This window comes from Gadus chalcogrammus, chromosome 7 (genome assembly GCF_026213295.1).
Source record: "Gadus chalcogrammus isolate NIFS_2021 chromosome 7, NIFS_Gcha_1.0, whole genome shotgun sequence".
In the NCBI taxonomy this organism is placed as follows: domain Eukaryota; kingdom Metazoa; phylum Chordata; class Actinopteri; order Gadiformes; family Gadidae; genus Gadus; species Gadus chalcogrammus.
In genome coordinates, this window is record NC_079418.1 from 1,041,770 (window position 1) to 1,057,786 (window position 16,017).

Genomic DNA, 16,017 nt, shown 5'->3' on the forward strand with positions numbered 1-16,017 from the left:
TGAGTGAGCGTTTGTGTGTGTGTGTTCGTCTGTATGTGTGTGTGTGTGTGTTCGTCTGTATGTGTGTGTGTGTGTGTTCGTCTGTATGTGTGTGTTTGTGTGTAAAATAAAGAGGGACTTTGTGAGCGTGCGTGTGTGTGTGTGTGTTTGCGTGTGTCGAGCCTCATGTGTGCAGGGCGACCCCCCTCTCCCCCCCACCCCCCAGGAGCTGCTGAAGGTGAGCCGGGGGTCCGCTGGAGCTGAGGACCTACAGGAGGCCCTCAGCTCCATCCTGGGCATTCTGAAGGACGTCAACGACTCCATGCACCTCATCGCCATCACCGGGTATGAGGTGAGGACCCTCTAGAGTAGACCCCCTATAGACTACCTAGACCCCCTATAGACCCCCTAGACCCCTATCGACCCTATAGACCCTAAAGACCCCCTATAGACCCCCTATAGACCCCCTAAAACCCCTATAGACCCCCTATAGACCCCCTATAGACCCTATAGACCCCCTATAGACCCCCTAGACCCTATAGACCCCCTATAGACCCTATAGACCCCCTATAGACCCTATAGACCCTAAAGACGCCCTATAGACCCCCTAGACCCTTTAGACCCCCTAAACCCCCTATAGACCCTATAGACCCCCTATAGACACCCTTATAGACCCTATAGACCCCCTATAGGCCCTATAGACCCTATAGACCCTATAGACCCCCTATAGACCCTATAGACCCTGTAGACCCTATAGACCCCCTATAGGCCCTATAGACCCTATAGACCCTATAGACCCCCTATAGACCCTATAGACCCTGTAGACCCTATAGACCCTATAGACCCCCTATAGACCCCCTATAGACCCCCTATAGCCCCCCTATAGGCCCTATAGACCCTATAGACCCCCTATAGACCCTATAGACCCCATAGACCTGGTTCTGGCCCTCACTAACCTCCTAATCCTCCTCCCTCCTCTTCCTCCCCCTCCTCCCCCTCCTCCTCCTCCTCCACCTCCTCCTCCTCCTCCTCCCCTCTCCTCCTCCTCCTCCTCCTCCCTCTCCTCCTCCTCCTCCCTCTCTCCTCTCTCTCCTCCTCCTCCTCTTCCTCAGGGTAACCTCTCTGAGCTGGGCCGGCTCCTGATGCAGGGCTCCTTCAGCGTGTGGACGGAGCACAAGAAGGGCCACGCCAAGGTCAAGGACCTGGCCCGCTTCAAGCCCATGCAGCGCCACCTCTTCCTCCACCCGCGGGCCCTGCTCTTCTGCAAGAGGCGGGAGGAGACCGGAGAGGGCTACGACAAGGCCCCATCCTACAGCTTCAAGCACGCCCTGGATGTGAGGCCCGGGGTGGCCTTAGGGGGGTGGGGTTAGAGCTACGACAAGGCCCCGTCCTACAGCTTCAAGCACGCCCTGGATGTGAGGCCCGGGGTGGCCTTAGGGGGGTGGGGTTAGGCCCCGTCCTACAGCTTCAAGCACGCCCTGGATGTGAGGCCCGGGGTGGCCTTAGGGGGGTGGGGTTAGAGCTACGACAAGGCCCCGTCCTACAGCTTCAAGCACGCCCAAGATGTGAGGCCCGGGGTGGCCTTAGGGGGGTGGGGTTAGGCCCCGTCCTACAGCTTCAAGCACGCCCTGGATGTGAGGCCCGGGGTGGCCTTAGGGGGGGGGGGGTTAGGCCCCGTCCTACAGCTTCAAGCACGCCCTGGATGTGAGGCCCGGGGTGGCCTTAGGGGGGTGGGGTTAGGCCCCGTCCTACAGCTTCAAGCACGCCCTGGATGTGAGGCCCGGGGTGGCCTTAGGGGGGTGGGGTTAGGCCCCGTCCTACAGCTTCAAGCAGTTATGGTGGAGTTATGGGGTGGAGTGTGGTGGTAAGGGGTGGAGTTGTGGTGGAAAGGGGTGGAGTGTGGTGGTAAGGGGTGGAGTTGTGGTGGTAAGGGGTGGAGTTGTGGTGGTAAGGGGGTGGAGTTGTGGTGGTAAGGGGTAAGTTGTGGTGGTAATGGGTAAGTTGTGGTGGTAAGGGGGTGGAGTTATGGTGGTAATGGGTAAGTTGTGGTGGTAAGGGGGTGGAGTTATGGTGGTAATGGGTAAGTTGTGGTGGTAAGGGGTGGAGTTATGGTGGTAATGGGTAAGTTGTGGTGGTAAGGGGTGGAGTTATGGTGGGGGGAGTTATGGTGGTAGTGGGTGGAGTTATGGTGGTAATGGGTGGAGTTATGGTGGTAATGGGTGGAGTTATGGTGGTAGTGGGTGGAGTTATGGTGGTAATGGGTGGAGTCATGGTGGTAATGGGTGGAGTTATGGTGGTAATGGGTGGAGTCATGGTGGTAATGGGTGGAGTTATGGTGGTAGTGGGTGGAGTTATGGTGGTAGTGGGTGGAGTTATGGTGGTAATGGGTGGAGTCATGGTGGTAATGGGTGGAGTCATGGTGGTAATGGGTGGAGTTATGGTGGTAGTGGGTGGAGTTATGGTGGTAGTGGGTGGAGTTATGGTGGTAATGGGTGGAGTCATGGTGGTAATGGGTGGAGTTATGGTGGTAGTGGGGGGAGTTATGGTGGTAGTGGGTGGAGTTATGGTGGTAATGGGTGGAGTCATGGTGGTAATGGGTGGAGTTATGGTGGTAGTGGGTGGAGTTATGGTGGTAGTGGGTGGAGTTATGGTGGTAATGGGTGGAGTTATGGTGGTAGTGGGTGGAGTTATGGTGGTAGTGGGTGGAGTTATGGTGGTAATGGGTGGAGTCATGGTGGTAATGGGTGGAGTTATGGTGGTAATGGGTGGAGTCATGGTGGTAATGGGTGGAGTCATGGTGGTAATGGGTGGAGTTATGGTGGTAATGGGTGGAGTCATGGTGGTAATGGGTGGAGTCATGGTGGTAATGGGTGGAGTTATGGTGGTAATGGGTGGAGTCATGGTGGTAATGGGTGGAGTTATGGTGGTAATGGGTGGAGTTATGTTATATGGAGATAGTTCCTGAACTCTTCCCTCCGTCCCGCCCCTCAGATGAGCGTGGTGGGGATCACGGAGAACGCCAAAGGAGACCACAAGAAGTTTGAGATCTGGTGCAACTCCAGAGAGGAGGTCTTCATCGTCCAGGTCAGCGTCCCTGAGCTCCTGAGGCTGGGCCGTGTGTCTGACAGCTGGAGCCAAACTGTTGTTTCTGCATCCAGAAAGATTTGCTTTACATTGAAAGGCTATTGTGCTATTTGACATTTTTGGAATTCAATACAACTTTATTCGTAAAGGCACAGTCTCAAAGGGCTTTGTGTTTATGACCCCCCCCCCTTCCCCCCTTGCCCTTGCCCCCAGAGGGCAGATTGACACTAACCCTAACCCTAACCCTACTTCATGTGTCTAACAGGGCTAGCTTAACATTATAATGATTCATGAACCAACTATTACTATAACAATAATGATTCATGAACCAACTATTACAAAAATACCAACTAAAATAGCAAATGTTTGATTTCCATTTGATGACGTCGTCATGCAGCGTGGGATCATGGGAGTTGTAGTCTGTGGTGGTTGTTTAACGTTGTGTGTTCCGGTCCAGGCTCCGTCCCCGGAGATCAAGACCTGCTGGGTGAACGAGATACGCAAGGTCCTCACAGAGCAGCTGCAGGCCTGCCGAGGTACGAACACACAGCGCGGACACACACACACACACACACACACACACACACACTGTACACACGTTAAGCATACACACAGACACACCGAGCATGCAAACACACACACAAACAGACACACACACACACACACAATGACACGCACACCTAGCATACACACGCACATACACACTCACACATTGAGCATACACACAAACACACACCAAGCATGCAGACACACACACAAACAGACACACACACAGACACACCGAGCACACACACACAGACACACACACACCAAGCACACACACCACACACACACACACACACACACTGAGCGTGCACACACACACACACAGACACAGACACAAACACACGCACACACACACACACACACACACACACACACACACACACACACACACACACACACACACACACACACACACACACACACACACACACACAAACAGCATGTACACGCAACAAGCATGCACAGGCATGTAAACAACACACACACTTATGTTTGTCTCACCTCACTTTGAACGGTGAAAGGGTGTGCGACTGTGTGTAACGTCTGTTTGTAACTGTGTGTAACATGTGTGTGTAACTGTGTGTAACGTCTGTGTGTAACTGTGTGTAACATGTGTGTAACATGTGTGTAACATGTGTGTAACATCTGTTCCAGATGCCAGCCAACAGAAGAGCTTTGACTCCCCCAGTCCAACCAGCAACAACAGCAGCAGGTGTGTATTGCAGAACGCACACACACACACAAACACACACACACACACACACACACACACACACACACACACACACACACACACACACACACACACACACACACACACACACACACACACACACACACACACACACACACACACACACACACAGGCATCCGACTTTCCTAACGTTGAATCCTCTCCTCCTCTTCTCCGTCTCCAGTCCTTTCCGAAGTTGCAACCCGAAGAGCCAGAAAAAGGCGGAAGAGAAGAAGGTGGAGCCTATCTTAACCTCCGACCCCACCCCCCCCTCGTCTGGCTCCTCCCCCAAACCCAGAGGTGAGTGTCAGATTAAAGGTGGACTAGTAGTGTCAGATTAAAGGTGGACTATTAGCGTCACATTAAAGGTGAACTTTTGGTGTCAGATTAAAGGTGGGCTATTAGTGTCAGATTAAAGGTGAACTATTAGTGTCAGATTAAAGGTGGACTAGTAGTGTCAGATTAAAGGTTGACTAGTAGAGTCAGATTAAAGGTGAATTAGTAGTGTCAGATTAAAGGTAGACTAGAAGAGTCAGATTAAAGGTGGACTAGTAGTGTCGGATTAAAGGTGAACTATTAGAGTCAGATTAAAGGTGGGTTAGTAGTGTCAGATTAAAGGTAGAGTAGTAGAGTCAGATTATAGGTGGACTAGTAGAGGCAGATTAAAGGTGGACTAGTTGAGTCAGGTTAAAGGTAGACTAGTAGTGTCAGATTAAAGGTGGACTAGTAGAGTCAGGTTAAAGGTGAACTAGGGTCAGATTAAAGGTGGACTAGTAGAGTCAGGTTAAAGGTGGACTAGGGTCAGATTAAAGGCGGAATATTAACACGTATTCAAACACCTCGTGGAAGAATCACAAACTCGTGGCACATCTCCAGCTTTAACCCCGTCCCCCCCAGACCCCCTGAAGTTCTGCTGGAACTGTCTGACAGTCAGGTCGGCTGGGTCCCCTGAAGTTATACTAGGACCCAGAAGGTGGGCTGGGTCCCCTGAAGGTATACTAGGACCCAGAAGGTGGGCTGGGTCCCCTGAAGGTATACTAGGACCCAGAAGGTGGGCTGGGTCCCCTGAAGGTATACTAGGACCCAGAAGGTGGGCTGGGTCCCCTGAAGGTATACTAGGACCCAGAAGGTGGGCTGGGTCCCCTGAAGGTATACTAGTACCCAGAAGGTGGGCTGGGTCCCAGACTGGAGGAGACCAGACCTGCTGGACTCTGACCTATGGAGATAGCACACCGACAGGAAAGTGTGAAATCCTCTGAGGAAACCAAGCCCTCCTGGAGAGAGGACCTCCGCTGGACCTCCACCCCTGCTCCTGCGTGTCTCCTCCACCCCTCGCTGACTCTCTTCCCCTCCTCCACCTCCTCCATCTCCTCCTCATGCGCGGCCTCTCGGCCAATCGCATCGCTCTCCGCCCCTCCCTCCTCCACCACCTCCGTCCCCTCCCCAGATGAGCCGGTGTCCCCCTCCTCCACCCCCACCTCAGGCTGCAGGAAGAGGTTCAGTCTTCAGGGCTTCGGGAAGACCACCAAAGGTACCAGAGGAGGCGGGACTTCCTGTTCAGGGCGGGGCTTGTGATGATGACATCCTGTGCCGCGTTCTCACCGAATGATACATGCCAACGCACGCACAACCACACTTACACACACAAACTCGCCAACTTAAACACGCACACAAACGCACACACAAATGCATACATTAATGCTCACACAAACGCATACATAGACGTTTGCACAAGCGCATGTAAGCGCACACACAAAAACACACACACAAAAACACACGCACAGAGACAATCATACACTCAGAAACGACAAACACACACCTAAAGATCCCATGGCATGAAAATGTCCCTTTCTGAGGTTTTCTAACATTAATATGTGTTCCCCTAGCCTACCGATGCTCCCCCAGTAGCTAGAAGTTTCGTTGGGAGTAAAACGAGCACTAGGCATTCTAGTCCGCCTTTGAAGAAACAAAGCTCAGACGCGACGTCTTGGAATTTTCCCCGTACGTCGTCATAAGGGGAGATGCCACCTCCCCTTTCTCTGCCTTGCCAGCCCAGAGAATTTGGCCCGCCAATAGGTGCGTTTCCATCCCCCTGATTTTATGCAAACTTTGAAGTATCGAATCAGTAGACGGTGATGGAAACACCAAAATTTGCATAAAAATCCTCTAATTCACAAAATGGTTTATCCGCTCGCTTGAGGTGGTTTTTGAGAAATGCGAACAAGAGTAAATTCGCAAAATGTGAGATGGAAACACACTTTTCGAAACAGCTGTGACGTAGCGAACTTTGAACACACAGGACTGACAGTCTTTCCGATTTCCGCATAACGACCGGCCATAGCAACCCTGCCGACATCAACGTGTAACGTCATCACCCTATTCCGCTCCAACCACTTGATGGAAACGCACCTAATTCGAATAACTTTTTTGCAAACTTTCTAAAGATTTGTATCACCTTTTAGATGGAAACGCAGCTAGTGAGACAATGAGCTACGACCGTGCGAGCGCCACATGATTACACACACTGTAACGCAACTGTTGTACACTCCTTTGTTAGTTGGATAGCCATTCTGCTGTTGGTGTTATGGCTCATAACACTTCGGTTCTTTGACGTCTCTGGTATTTCCACAACGAGACTGTAGTTGGGGTTATATCAGCCATGGTTGAAAAGGAATTGGGGGAAAGGAACTTTGGCTTTGACTCCCTGAAGTACATGAACTGCGACATGGAGGAGAAAGAGATTCCCCAGTGTTATATATTCTATATTCTAGTGTTCTAAAATAGACAGGGCCAAAGGCTGTGTGCGCCTCGCCATTGTGAAACATCCACTGTAAGCAGAGCGCATGGCACCGTGGCTGCAAGCTGCTCAGGGCCACACCCCCACCCTCCTCCTTGACCCGCCTCTCTCCTCCTCATTCGCATTAAAGCTACAGACACCAAAACAGCGCATCTGGGGAAGCTCAATGTGCGACTGGCTCGGTGTGGCTGTAACTGCACCACGGCTGAATTTCAGAAACATCTTCAAATACTGTGTTTGGGGCCCACTAATACCTATATTAAAGCATCCATAAAGTAGCATGCCACGGGACCTTTAAACACACACACAAACCCACGCACAAACCCACGCACAAACCCACGCACAAAACCACGCACAAACACACAAATAAAGGCGTTGTGGTCCACAGGAGCCCCAGTGAGTCCGGACCGGACCAGGAGCCAGTCTCTGAAGACAGAAGCCTCACCCTTTGGGTTCAGAGGTACAGGGGCCTCTCCGTCACCTCCACCGCAAGAACACCTCCACCACCTCCACCTCCTCCGTCACCTCAACCGCAAGAACACCTCCATCACCTCCACCACCCCCGTCACCTCAACCCCGTCAATCCCTCCTTCAACCCCTCCGTCACCTCCACCACCTCCACCTCCTCCGTCACCTCCACCGCAAGAACACCTCCACCACCTCCACCTCCTCCGTCACCTCAACCGCAAGAACACCTCCACCACCTCCTCCGTCACCTCAACCCTGTCAACCCCTCCGTCACCTCCACCTCCTCCATCACCTCAACCACAAGAAAACCTCCATCACCTCCGTCACCTCAACCCCGTCAACACCTCCATCATCTCCACCTCCTCCGTCACCTCAACCGCAAGAACGCCTCCATCTCCTCCACCACCTCCACCACCTCCGTCACCTCAACCCCGTCAACCCCTCCGTCACCTCCACCTCCTCTGTCACCTCCGTCACTTCAACTCCGTCAACACCTCAGTCACCTCCACCACCTCCGTCACCTCCACCTCCTCCATCAACACGTCACCTCAACCCCGTCAACACCTCCGTCACCTCCATCACCACCAGCAATTTTACCTCAATCAGTACCGCCTCAATCATTACCTCCATCGGCAGCGTCACCTCCACCACCACCACCATCACACCACCATCATCTCCATCAGTACCACCACCAACTCCATCAGTACGACTTCCATCATCACCTCCATCACCTCCACCATCACCTCCATCACCTCCACCATCACTTCCACCACCACCTCCATCACCTCCACCACCTCCACCATCACCTCCATCACCTCCACCATCACCTCCATCATCACCTCCACCACCTCCACCATCACCTCCATCATCACCTCCACCACCTCCACCATCACCTCCATCATCACCTCTACCACCTCCATCATCACCTCCACCACCTCCATCATCACCTCCATCACCTCCACCACCTCCATCACCTCAATCATCACTTCCATCACCTCCACCATCACCTCCATCATCACCTCCACCACCTCCATCATCACCTCCACCACCTCCATCAACTCCATCATCTCCATCAGTACCACCACCACCACCACCTCCATCACCTCCATCATCACCTCAATCACCTCCACCACCTCCACCATCACCTCCATAACCACCATCACCTCCATCATCACCTCCATCACCTCCACCATCACCTCCATCATCACCTCCACCACCTCCATCATCACCTCCACCATCACCTTCATCATCAACTCCATCACCTCCACCACCTCCATCACCTCAATCATCACCTCCATCACCTCCACCACCTTCACCATCACCTCCATCACCTCCACCACCACCACCACCTCCACCATCACCTCCTTCACCTCCACCACCTCCACCACCTCCACCATCACCTCCATCACCTCCACCACCTCCACTACCTCCATCACCACCTCTACCATCACCTCCATCACCTCCATCACCTCCACCACCTCCACCATCACCTCCATCACCTCCACCATCACCTCCATCACCTCCTCCATCACCTCCACCACCTCCTCCATCACCTCCATCATCACCTCCACCACCCCCTTCCGTGCCTGGGTCCACTCGTAGACCACAACCCCCCACCCACCCAGACCCCTCATGAAGAGGACCACCGCCGTCACACAACACACCTTCTGACCCGCTCTGAGTGTGTGTGTGTGTGTGTGTGTGTGTGTGTGTGTGTGTGTGTGTGTGTGTGTGTGTGTGTGCGTGGGTGTGTGTGTGTGTGTCTGTGTGTGTGTGTGTGTGTGGGTGTGTCGTTTTATTTTGTGCAGGTTTTAGTGTACTTTGGTTTGTTTCTCTGCGTTTGGAAAATGAAGGCAAGACACTGGATGTGTCCAATTATATACTACAGACCTCTCTCCCCCTATATATAGAGAGAGAGGTCTATATATATATCCCCCTCTATATATAGAGAGAGGGAGGGGGGAGGGACTCCCTGGTTAAGGTGGACTCCCTGGTTAAGGTGGTCTCCCTGGTTAACGTGGTCTCCCTGGTTAAGGTGGACTCCCTGGTTAACGTGGTCTCCCTTGTTAACGTGGTCTCCCTGGTTAAGGTGGACTCCCTGGTTAAGGTGGTCTCCCTGGTTAAGGTGGTCTCCCTGGTTAAGGTGGACTCCCTGGTTAAGGTGGACTCCCTGGTTAAGGCGGTCTCCCTGGTTAAGGTGGACTCCCTGGTTAAGGTGGTCTCCCCCTCCCCCCCCCCCCTCCAGACCCGGGATGCCCCGCCCCCCTGAGCCGGGTCCGGTGGGTGAGCACGTCCAGCCTGCTGCAGAGCAAGAGGAGAGGTACGGGGACGGGGGAGGGGCCGGGGGAGGGGTACGAAAGGGGGCGGATCCTGAAACACCTTGTAGCGGTTTGAAGTGGTTTGAGGTGGATTCAAGCGGTTTGAACTGGTTTGAATTTGTTTTAAGTGGTTTAACTGGTTTTAAGTGGTTTTAGGTGGTGGTTTGGTGGTTTTAGGTGGTGGTTTGGTTTTAACTAGTTTGAAGCGTTTTTAACCGGTTTGAAGTGGTTTGAAGCAGTTTGAAGCGGTTTGAAGTGGTTTGAAGCGGTTTAAACTGGTGTGAATTGTCCGTCCCACCAATCAGGTTTCGGCATTCACACCTTGGAGGGGTTGGTATATCTGTGTGTGTTAATGTGTGTAACTGTGCATTCTCACTCTCCGCCCTCGCTCCATCCCACCTCACCACCACCTCACCCCCGCCCCCCCCCTCCCCCTAACCACCAACTTCCTAAAAGCCTCTCTCTCCTCTCTCCTCTCCTCTCCTCCTCTCCTCCTCTCCTCCTCTCCTCCTCTCTCCTCTCTCTCTCTCTCTCTCTCTCTCTCTCTCTCTCTCTCTCTCCTCTCACCTCTCTCCTCTCTCTCTCTCCTCTCCTCCTCACTCCTCTCCTCTCTCTCTCTCTCTCTCTCTCTCTCTCCCCGTCTCTCTCTCTCTCTCCCGTCTCTCTCTCTCTCCCCGTCTCTCTCTCTCTCTCTCTCTCTCTCTCTCTCTCTCTCTCTCTCTCTCTCTCTCTCTCTCTCTCTATCCCTCTCTCTCTCTCGCTCTCTCTCCTCTCTCCTCTTTCTATCTCTCTCTCTCTCTCTCTCTCTCTCTCTCTCTCTCTCTCTCTCTCTCTCCTCTCTCTCTCTCTCTCTCTCTCGCTCTCTCTCTCTCCCCCCGTCTCTCTCTCTCTCTCTCTCTCTCTCTCTTACTCTATCTGCTCTCCTCTCCTCTCTCTCTCTCTCTCTCCCCCCCGTCTCTCTCTCTCCCTTTCTCTCTCTCTCTTCCTCTCTCTCCTCTCCTCTCCTCTCCTCTCCTCTCCTCTCCTCTCCTCTCCTCTCCTCTCCTCTCCTCTCTCCTCTCCTCTCCTCTCCTCTCTCCTCTCTCTCTCTCTCTCTCTCTCTCTCTCTCTCTCTCTCTCTCTCTCTCTCTCTCTCTCTCTCTCTCTCTCTCTCTCTCTCTCTCCCCTCTCCTCTCTCTCCTTCCCTCTCTCCTCCTCTCCCCTCTCTCCTCTCTCCTCTCTCTCCTCTCCTCCTCTTCTCCCCTCTCTCCTCTCCTCCTCTCCTCTCCTCTCTCCTCTCCTCCACTCTCCTCTCTCCTCCGTCACTTCCTCTAGGGTGGGCCAAGGCCTCCCTCTCGGTGGACGCCTCGGAGGAGCAGGAGGAGGAGTTCTCCAGCGGGGAGGAGCCTGTGACCTCCGACCCCGAGGACGAGGACGGGAAAAAGCAGGTGGGTCTGGGCTGCGCGGTTGGAACGCAGCCCCCTGAGGTTTGGAACGCAGCCCCCTGAGGTTTGGAACGCAGCCCCCTTACGTTTGGAACGCAGCCCCCTGAGGTTTGGAACGCAGCCCCTTTACGTTTGGACCGCAGCCCCCTTAGGTTTGGAACGCAGCCCGTTTGTTAAATATCAGGTCTGGTTTCAGGAGTGTATTGAGGAAACCGATGCTAACCAACTCTAGATTTGACTGTAGCTAATATGAAGACGATAGGTAAAACTGTAGCTATAACCCCAGCCACTAGAGTGTGCTAATATGAAGACGATAGGTAAAACTGTAGCTATAACCCCAGCCACTAGAGGGTGCTAATATGAAGACGATAGGTAAAACTCTAGCTATTACCCCAGCCACTAGAGGGTGCTAATATGAAGACGATAGGTAAAACTGTACCTATAACCCCGGCCACTAGAGGGTGCTAATATGAAGACGATAGGTAAAACTGTACCTATAACCCCGGCCACTAGAGGGTGCTAATATGAAGACGATAGGTAAAACTGTAGCTATAACCCCAGCCACTAGAGGGTGCTAATATGAAGACGATAGGTAAAACTGTAGCTATAACCCCACTAGAGGGTGCTAATATGAAGACGATACGTATAACTAACCAACTACTTTTTAAATGCGAGTCTGCATCCTTTTCACAATGACTTTCAGTTTCTCCTTCTGGCAAAAGGTTTTCAGTTCCAAGGTCTAAAACCAAGCGTTTAAAAACAGCTTTTAGCTGTGATCACGCTGATGAACAAGCTGTAGAAGCTGCCAACATTTCACAAAATATATCTGAAGCATATATTTTAATGTTTTATTTATTAATTTGTTGAATTTTTTTAAATTTGATCTGTTTTCTGCTATATATAAATGATGCTGGTTAGTTTTAAGTGTCCTAATTGGGATTAGCACTGGAGCACCGTGGTTGTGTTATCTATGTGACCGTCCCATTTGTGTTTTTGATGTCTGCAACTGTGTTACGGAAGCTCAGTCTTAAACTGCAAAACAAGTTTACCTACGGGTACATATAAAGCAGCCTGAACCTATAACTGTAGCTAATAATGTAGCTTTAACTGTAGCTTTAGCTAGATTTAACTAGCTTTAACGTAACCATGGATAATGTATCCATGGTTACGTTCAAGCTGCACTACGCGTGACACACACTCGTGTAGCGTCCCTTTAACCGCTGGATGATTGACACGCCCCCACAGAGCCCCGCGACGCACACGGTGACGACAGACTGTGAGAGGGCGGGCCCACAAGAGCTGTCCGTCAAGGCCGGAGACCTGGTTCAGCTAATCAGAGAAGGGGAGGCCGGACAATGGTACAATTATTGTTATTTATTTATTTAATATTATATTTATCAGCACATTATTATTATAATATTATTATAATTGTATTATCAAATTATAATAATTATTATGATTATATATTATATTTATGTGTGTTAGTATTATATAGGTTTTTAATTAATAATTGAATTTAAAGCTGCACTATTAAAGCTTCATTTTTGTCTTCTGTGATTCTAAAGGATTTTGAAGTTAGTCGTGTCTTGAGAGCATAACGTTAACGAGAGAGAGGGAGGGAGGGAGGGAGGGAGGGAGAGAGGGAGAGAGAGAGAGAGAGAGAGAGAGAGAGAGAGAGAGAGAGAGAGAGAGAGAGAGAGACTATAATGAGGTGTGCCTGTTGTAAATCTATACCTTGTGTATGGACTATACTCTGCATACATCATGTATATCCACACTAATGTATACTTTGTAGGTTTGTGAAGGACCTCCGCAGTGCGACGGAGGGGTGGGTGTCTTCAGCCATCCTCCAGGCCCTGCCCTCCCAGTCCCTCACCAGCTCAGGTCAGTCACTGGTTCTACTGGTTAAACCTCCCAGCACCCCCACTCACATACTCACTGGGAGCTCACTGGGAGCTCACTGGGAGCCATCACATCATTACCGTGTTATTATTATACTAGTAATATGACTTCATACTCTGTAAGGGGTATGGGGGGAGGGTTACGGCGGAACCCATGAACCCCAGTCGGCCTGCGTTGAGCTGTGGACGGATCCTTACTGGTCTTACTGGTCAGACCACTCTGCTCCTGGGTGCTCTGGTGTTACGTCACCGGGAGGAATGCTTCGCTGTCCCCCGGGGGCGTCAACGCCTCGCCCTAACCCTAACCCTAGCCCTAGCCCTAACCCTAACCCTGGAAGGGGTTTATTTGGGGTCAGGTCTGCTTATTTATTACATTCATAGAATAATATTTATTAACACATTTAAATCTGTTTCTGCCATGCTTCCGCCGCTCTTATTTTGTAGCCTATCTTTTAACATGGTCTGGGTGTGTGCTTCCTGCTTCCTCCTCCAGATGGCAGTGTGTCGGGGAACCTCAGCACCTCCACCAGCTACAGCGAGAGCTACACCAGCTACTCCGACATCCGACCCTGAGGCTCAGAGCCTCCACCCTCCTCCTCCTCCTCCTCCTCCTTCTCCTCCTCCTCCCCAACCTCCTCCTCCTCTTCCTCCTCCCTCTCCTCCTCCTCCCTCCTCCTCCTCCTCCCCCTCCCCCTCCCCCTCCTCTTCCTCTTCCTCCTCCTCCTCATCCTCCCCTCTCTCCTCTGCTCTCCCCCTCCTCCTCCTCCTCCTCTCCTCTCCCCCTCCTCCCCTCTCTCCACATCCTCCTCCCTCCTCCACCCTCCTCCTCCATGCTCCAGGCCCAAGGCTCTAGGCCCCAGGTCAGCCCCAGGCTCCAGGCTAGCTCGACCTAAGTTGGCTCCGGGCACCAGGCAACATGTTTTCCAGTGTTCTAGAATTAAAAAGATACATTGAATTCAAGGCAGCTTCCCGGAAACACTATCCTGGTAACACCATCCTAGAAACATCGTCATGGAAACACCATCATAGAAACAACATCCTGGAAACATCGTCATGGAAGCACCAGAAACACCATCATGGAAACATCGTCATGGAAACAGATGGAAACATCATCCTGGAAACAGCATCCTGGAAACATCGTCATGGAAACACCATCCTGGAACATCAGCATAGAAACACCATCCTTGAAACACCATCCTGGAAAATCAGCATGGAAACTCCATCCTGGAAACACCATCCTGGAACATCAGCATGAAAACATCATCCTGGAAACACCATCCTGGAAACATCGTCATGGAAACACCATCCTGGAACATCAGCATAGAAACACCATCCTGGAAAATCAGCATGGAAACACCATCCTGGAAACACCATCCTGGAACATCAGCATGGAAACATCATCCTGGAAACACCATCCTGGAACATCAGCATGGAAACATCATCCTGGAAACACCAGCATTCAGTTCCTCCACCCATCCAGGGCCAAGATGGCCGCCAGTGGAGGCCTGAGGTGAACAATGGTGGAGACAGTAGGGCAGAAGGGCAGACGGACAAACCAGAGGAACAAAGCGCTGTGTTGGAGTGTTTGCTCAGTGCCGTCCGCCCTCACACATGAGCCAGAGAACCGGTTCTGCTACACCTCACACACACCCACACACACCCACACACACCCCCACACGCACGCACGCACGCACGCACGCACGCACGCACGCACGCACGCACGCACGCACGCACGCACGCACGCACGCACGCACGCACGCACGCACGCACGCACGCACGCACGCACGCACGCACGCACGCACGCACGCACGCACGCACACACACACACACACACACACACACACACACACACACACACACACACACACACACACACACAGATAGACCCACACACAGATACAGATGTATACACAGCTAGAAACACACGCACACACACACACACACACACAAACAGACACACATAAACAGATAGATACACACACACACACACACACACACACACACACACACACACACACACACACACACACACACACACACACACACACAGATAGACACACACACACACACACAGATAAAAAGACACACACAGACACACACACACACACACACAGGTACACACACAGGGACACTGACAGACACACACATAGAGACACACAGATAAACACACACACACACACACACACATACACACAAACAAACACACACATACACACACACACACACACACACACACACACACACACACACACACACACACACACACACACACACACACACACACACACACACACTCAATCAGACACATTCAGACACACACACACAATTTGTGCTTTTCCCCCTGTGAGTGATGTGTGTGTTGACCTGGCTGTATCTGGGAGTGGTGGGGGCTTTCACATCAACGTGTGTACAGCAAAGAAAAAGAATACCTTGCTATATTTAAACAAAATTTTCTAATGTCTGTTGCTGTTTTATTTAATGACGTGCAGGACTTGTGTTTCAAAATTAATTTTATAGGACATGTTTGCTGGTCGAAAAAGGAAGCCACATATCAGCATCGAAACACCTCAGACCACAACTATCAATATCGAAACGCCTCACACCGATCCATTTATCAACATTTTCATTTCGAGAAATGAAAGCGAACATTTTGAAAAATGAATCTTTTCCAAAAAAAACATTTTCCAATACATTATTTATATTTTTTTAACTGGAGACTGGTAAATCGTTCGTTATGCAGCACATTGCGGCAAACCCACTGTCTTTA

General features: G+C 51.5%; 1 protein-coding gene across 1 annotated transcript in view; it reads left to right on the top strand.

The window, feature by feature from the left end:
* Positions 1-13,877, top strand: part of LOC130385358 (guanine nucleotide exchange factor DBS-like) — a 56,565-nt gene extending 42,688 nt beyond the window's left edge. Inside the window, exons 20-31 of the mRNA XM_056593844.1 lie at positions 206-331; positions 1,092-1,313; positions 2,971-3,063; positions 3,521-3,599; positions 4,264-4,321; positions 4,527-4,642; positions 5,790-5,873; positions 7,528-7,599; positions 11,240-11,352; positions 12,595-12,707; positions 13,145-13,233; positions 13,744-13,877. Coding sequence (XP_056449819.1) covers positions 206-331; positions 1,092-1,313; positions 2,971-3,063; positions 3,521-3,599; positions 4,264-4,321; positions 4,527-4,642; positions 5,790-5,873; positions 7,528-7,599; positions 11,240-11,352; positions 12,595-12,707; positions 13,145-13,233; positions 13,744-13,823 — 1,245 coding nt within the window. The 3' untranslated portion in view covers positions 13,824-13,877. The remainder of the gene's footprint in view (positions 1-205; positions 332-1,091; positions 1,314-2,970; positions 3,064-3,520; positions 3,600-4,263; positions 4,322-4,526; positions 4,643-5,789; positions 5,874-7,527; positions 7,600-11,239; positions 11,353-12,594; positions 12,708-13,144; positions 13,234-13,743) is intronic.
* The last annotated feature ends 2,140 nt before the right edge of the window (positions 13,878-16,017 follow it).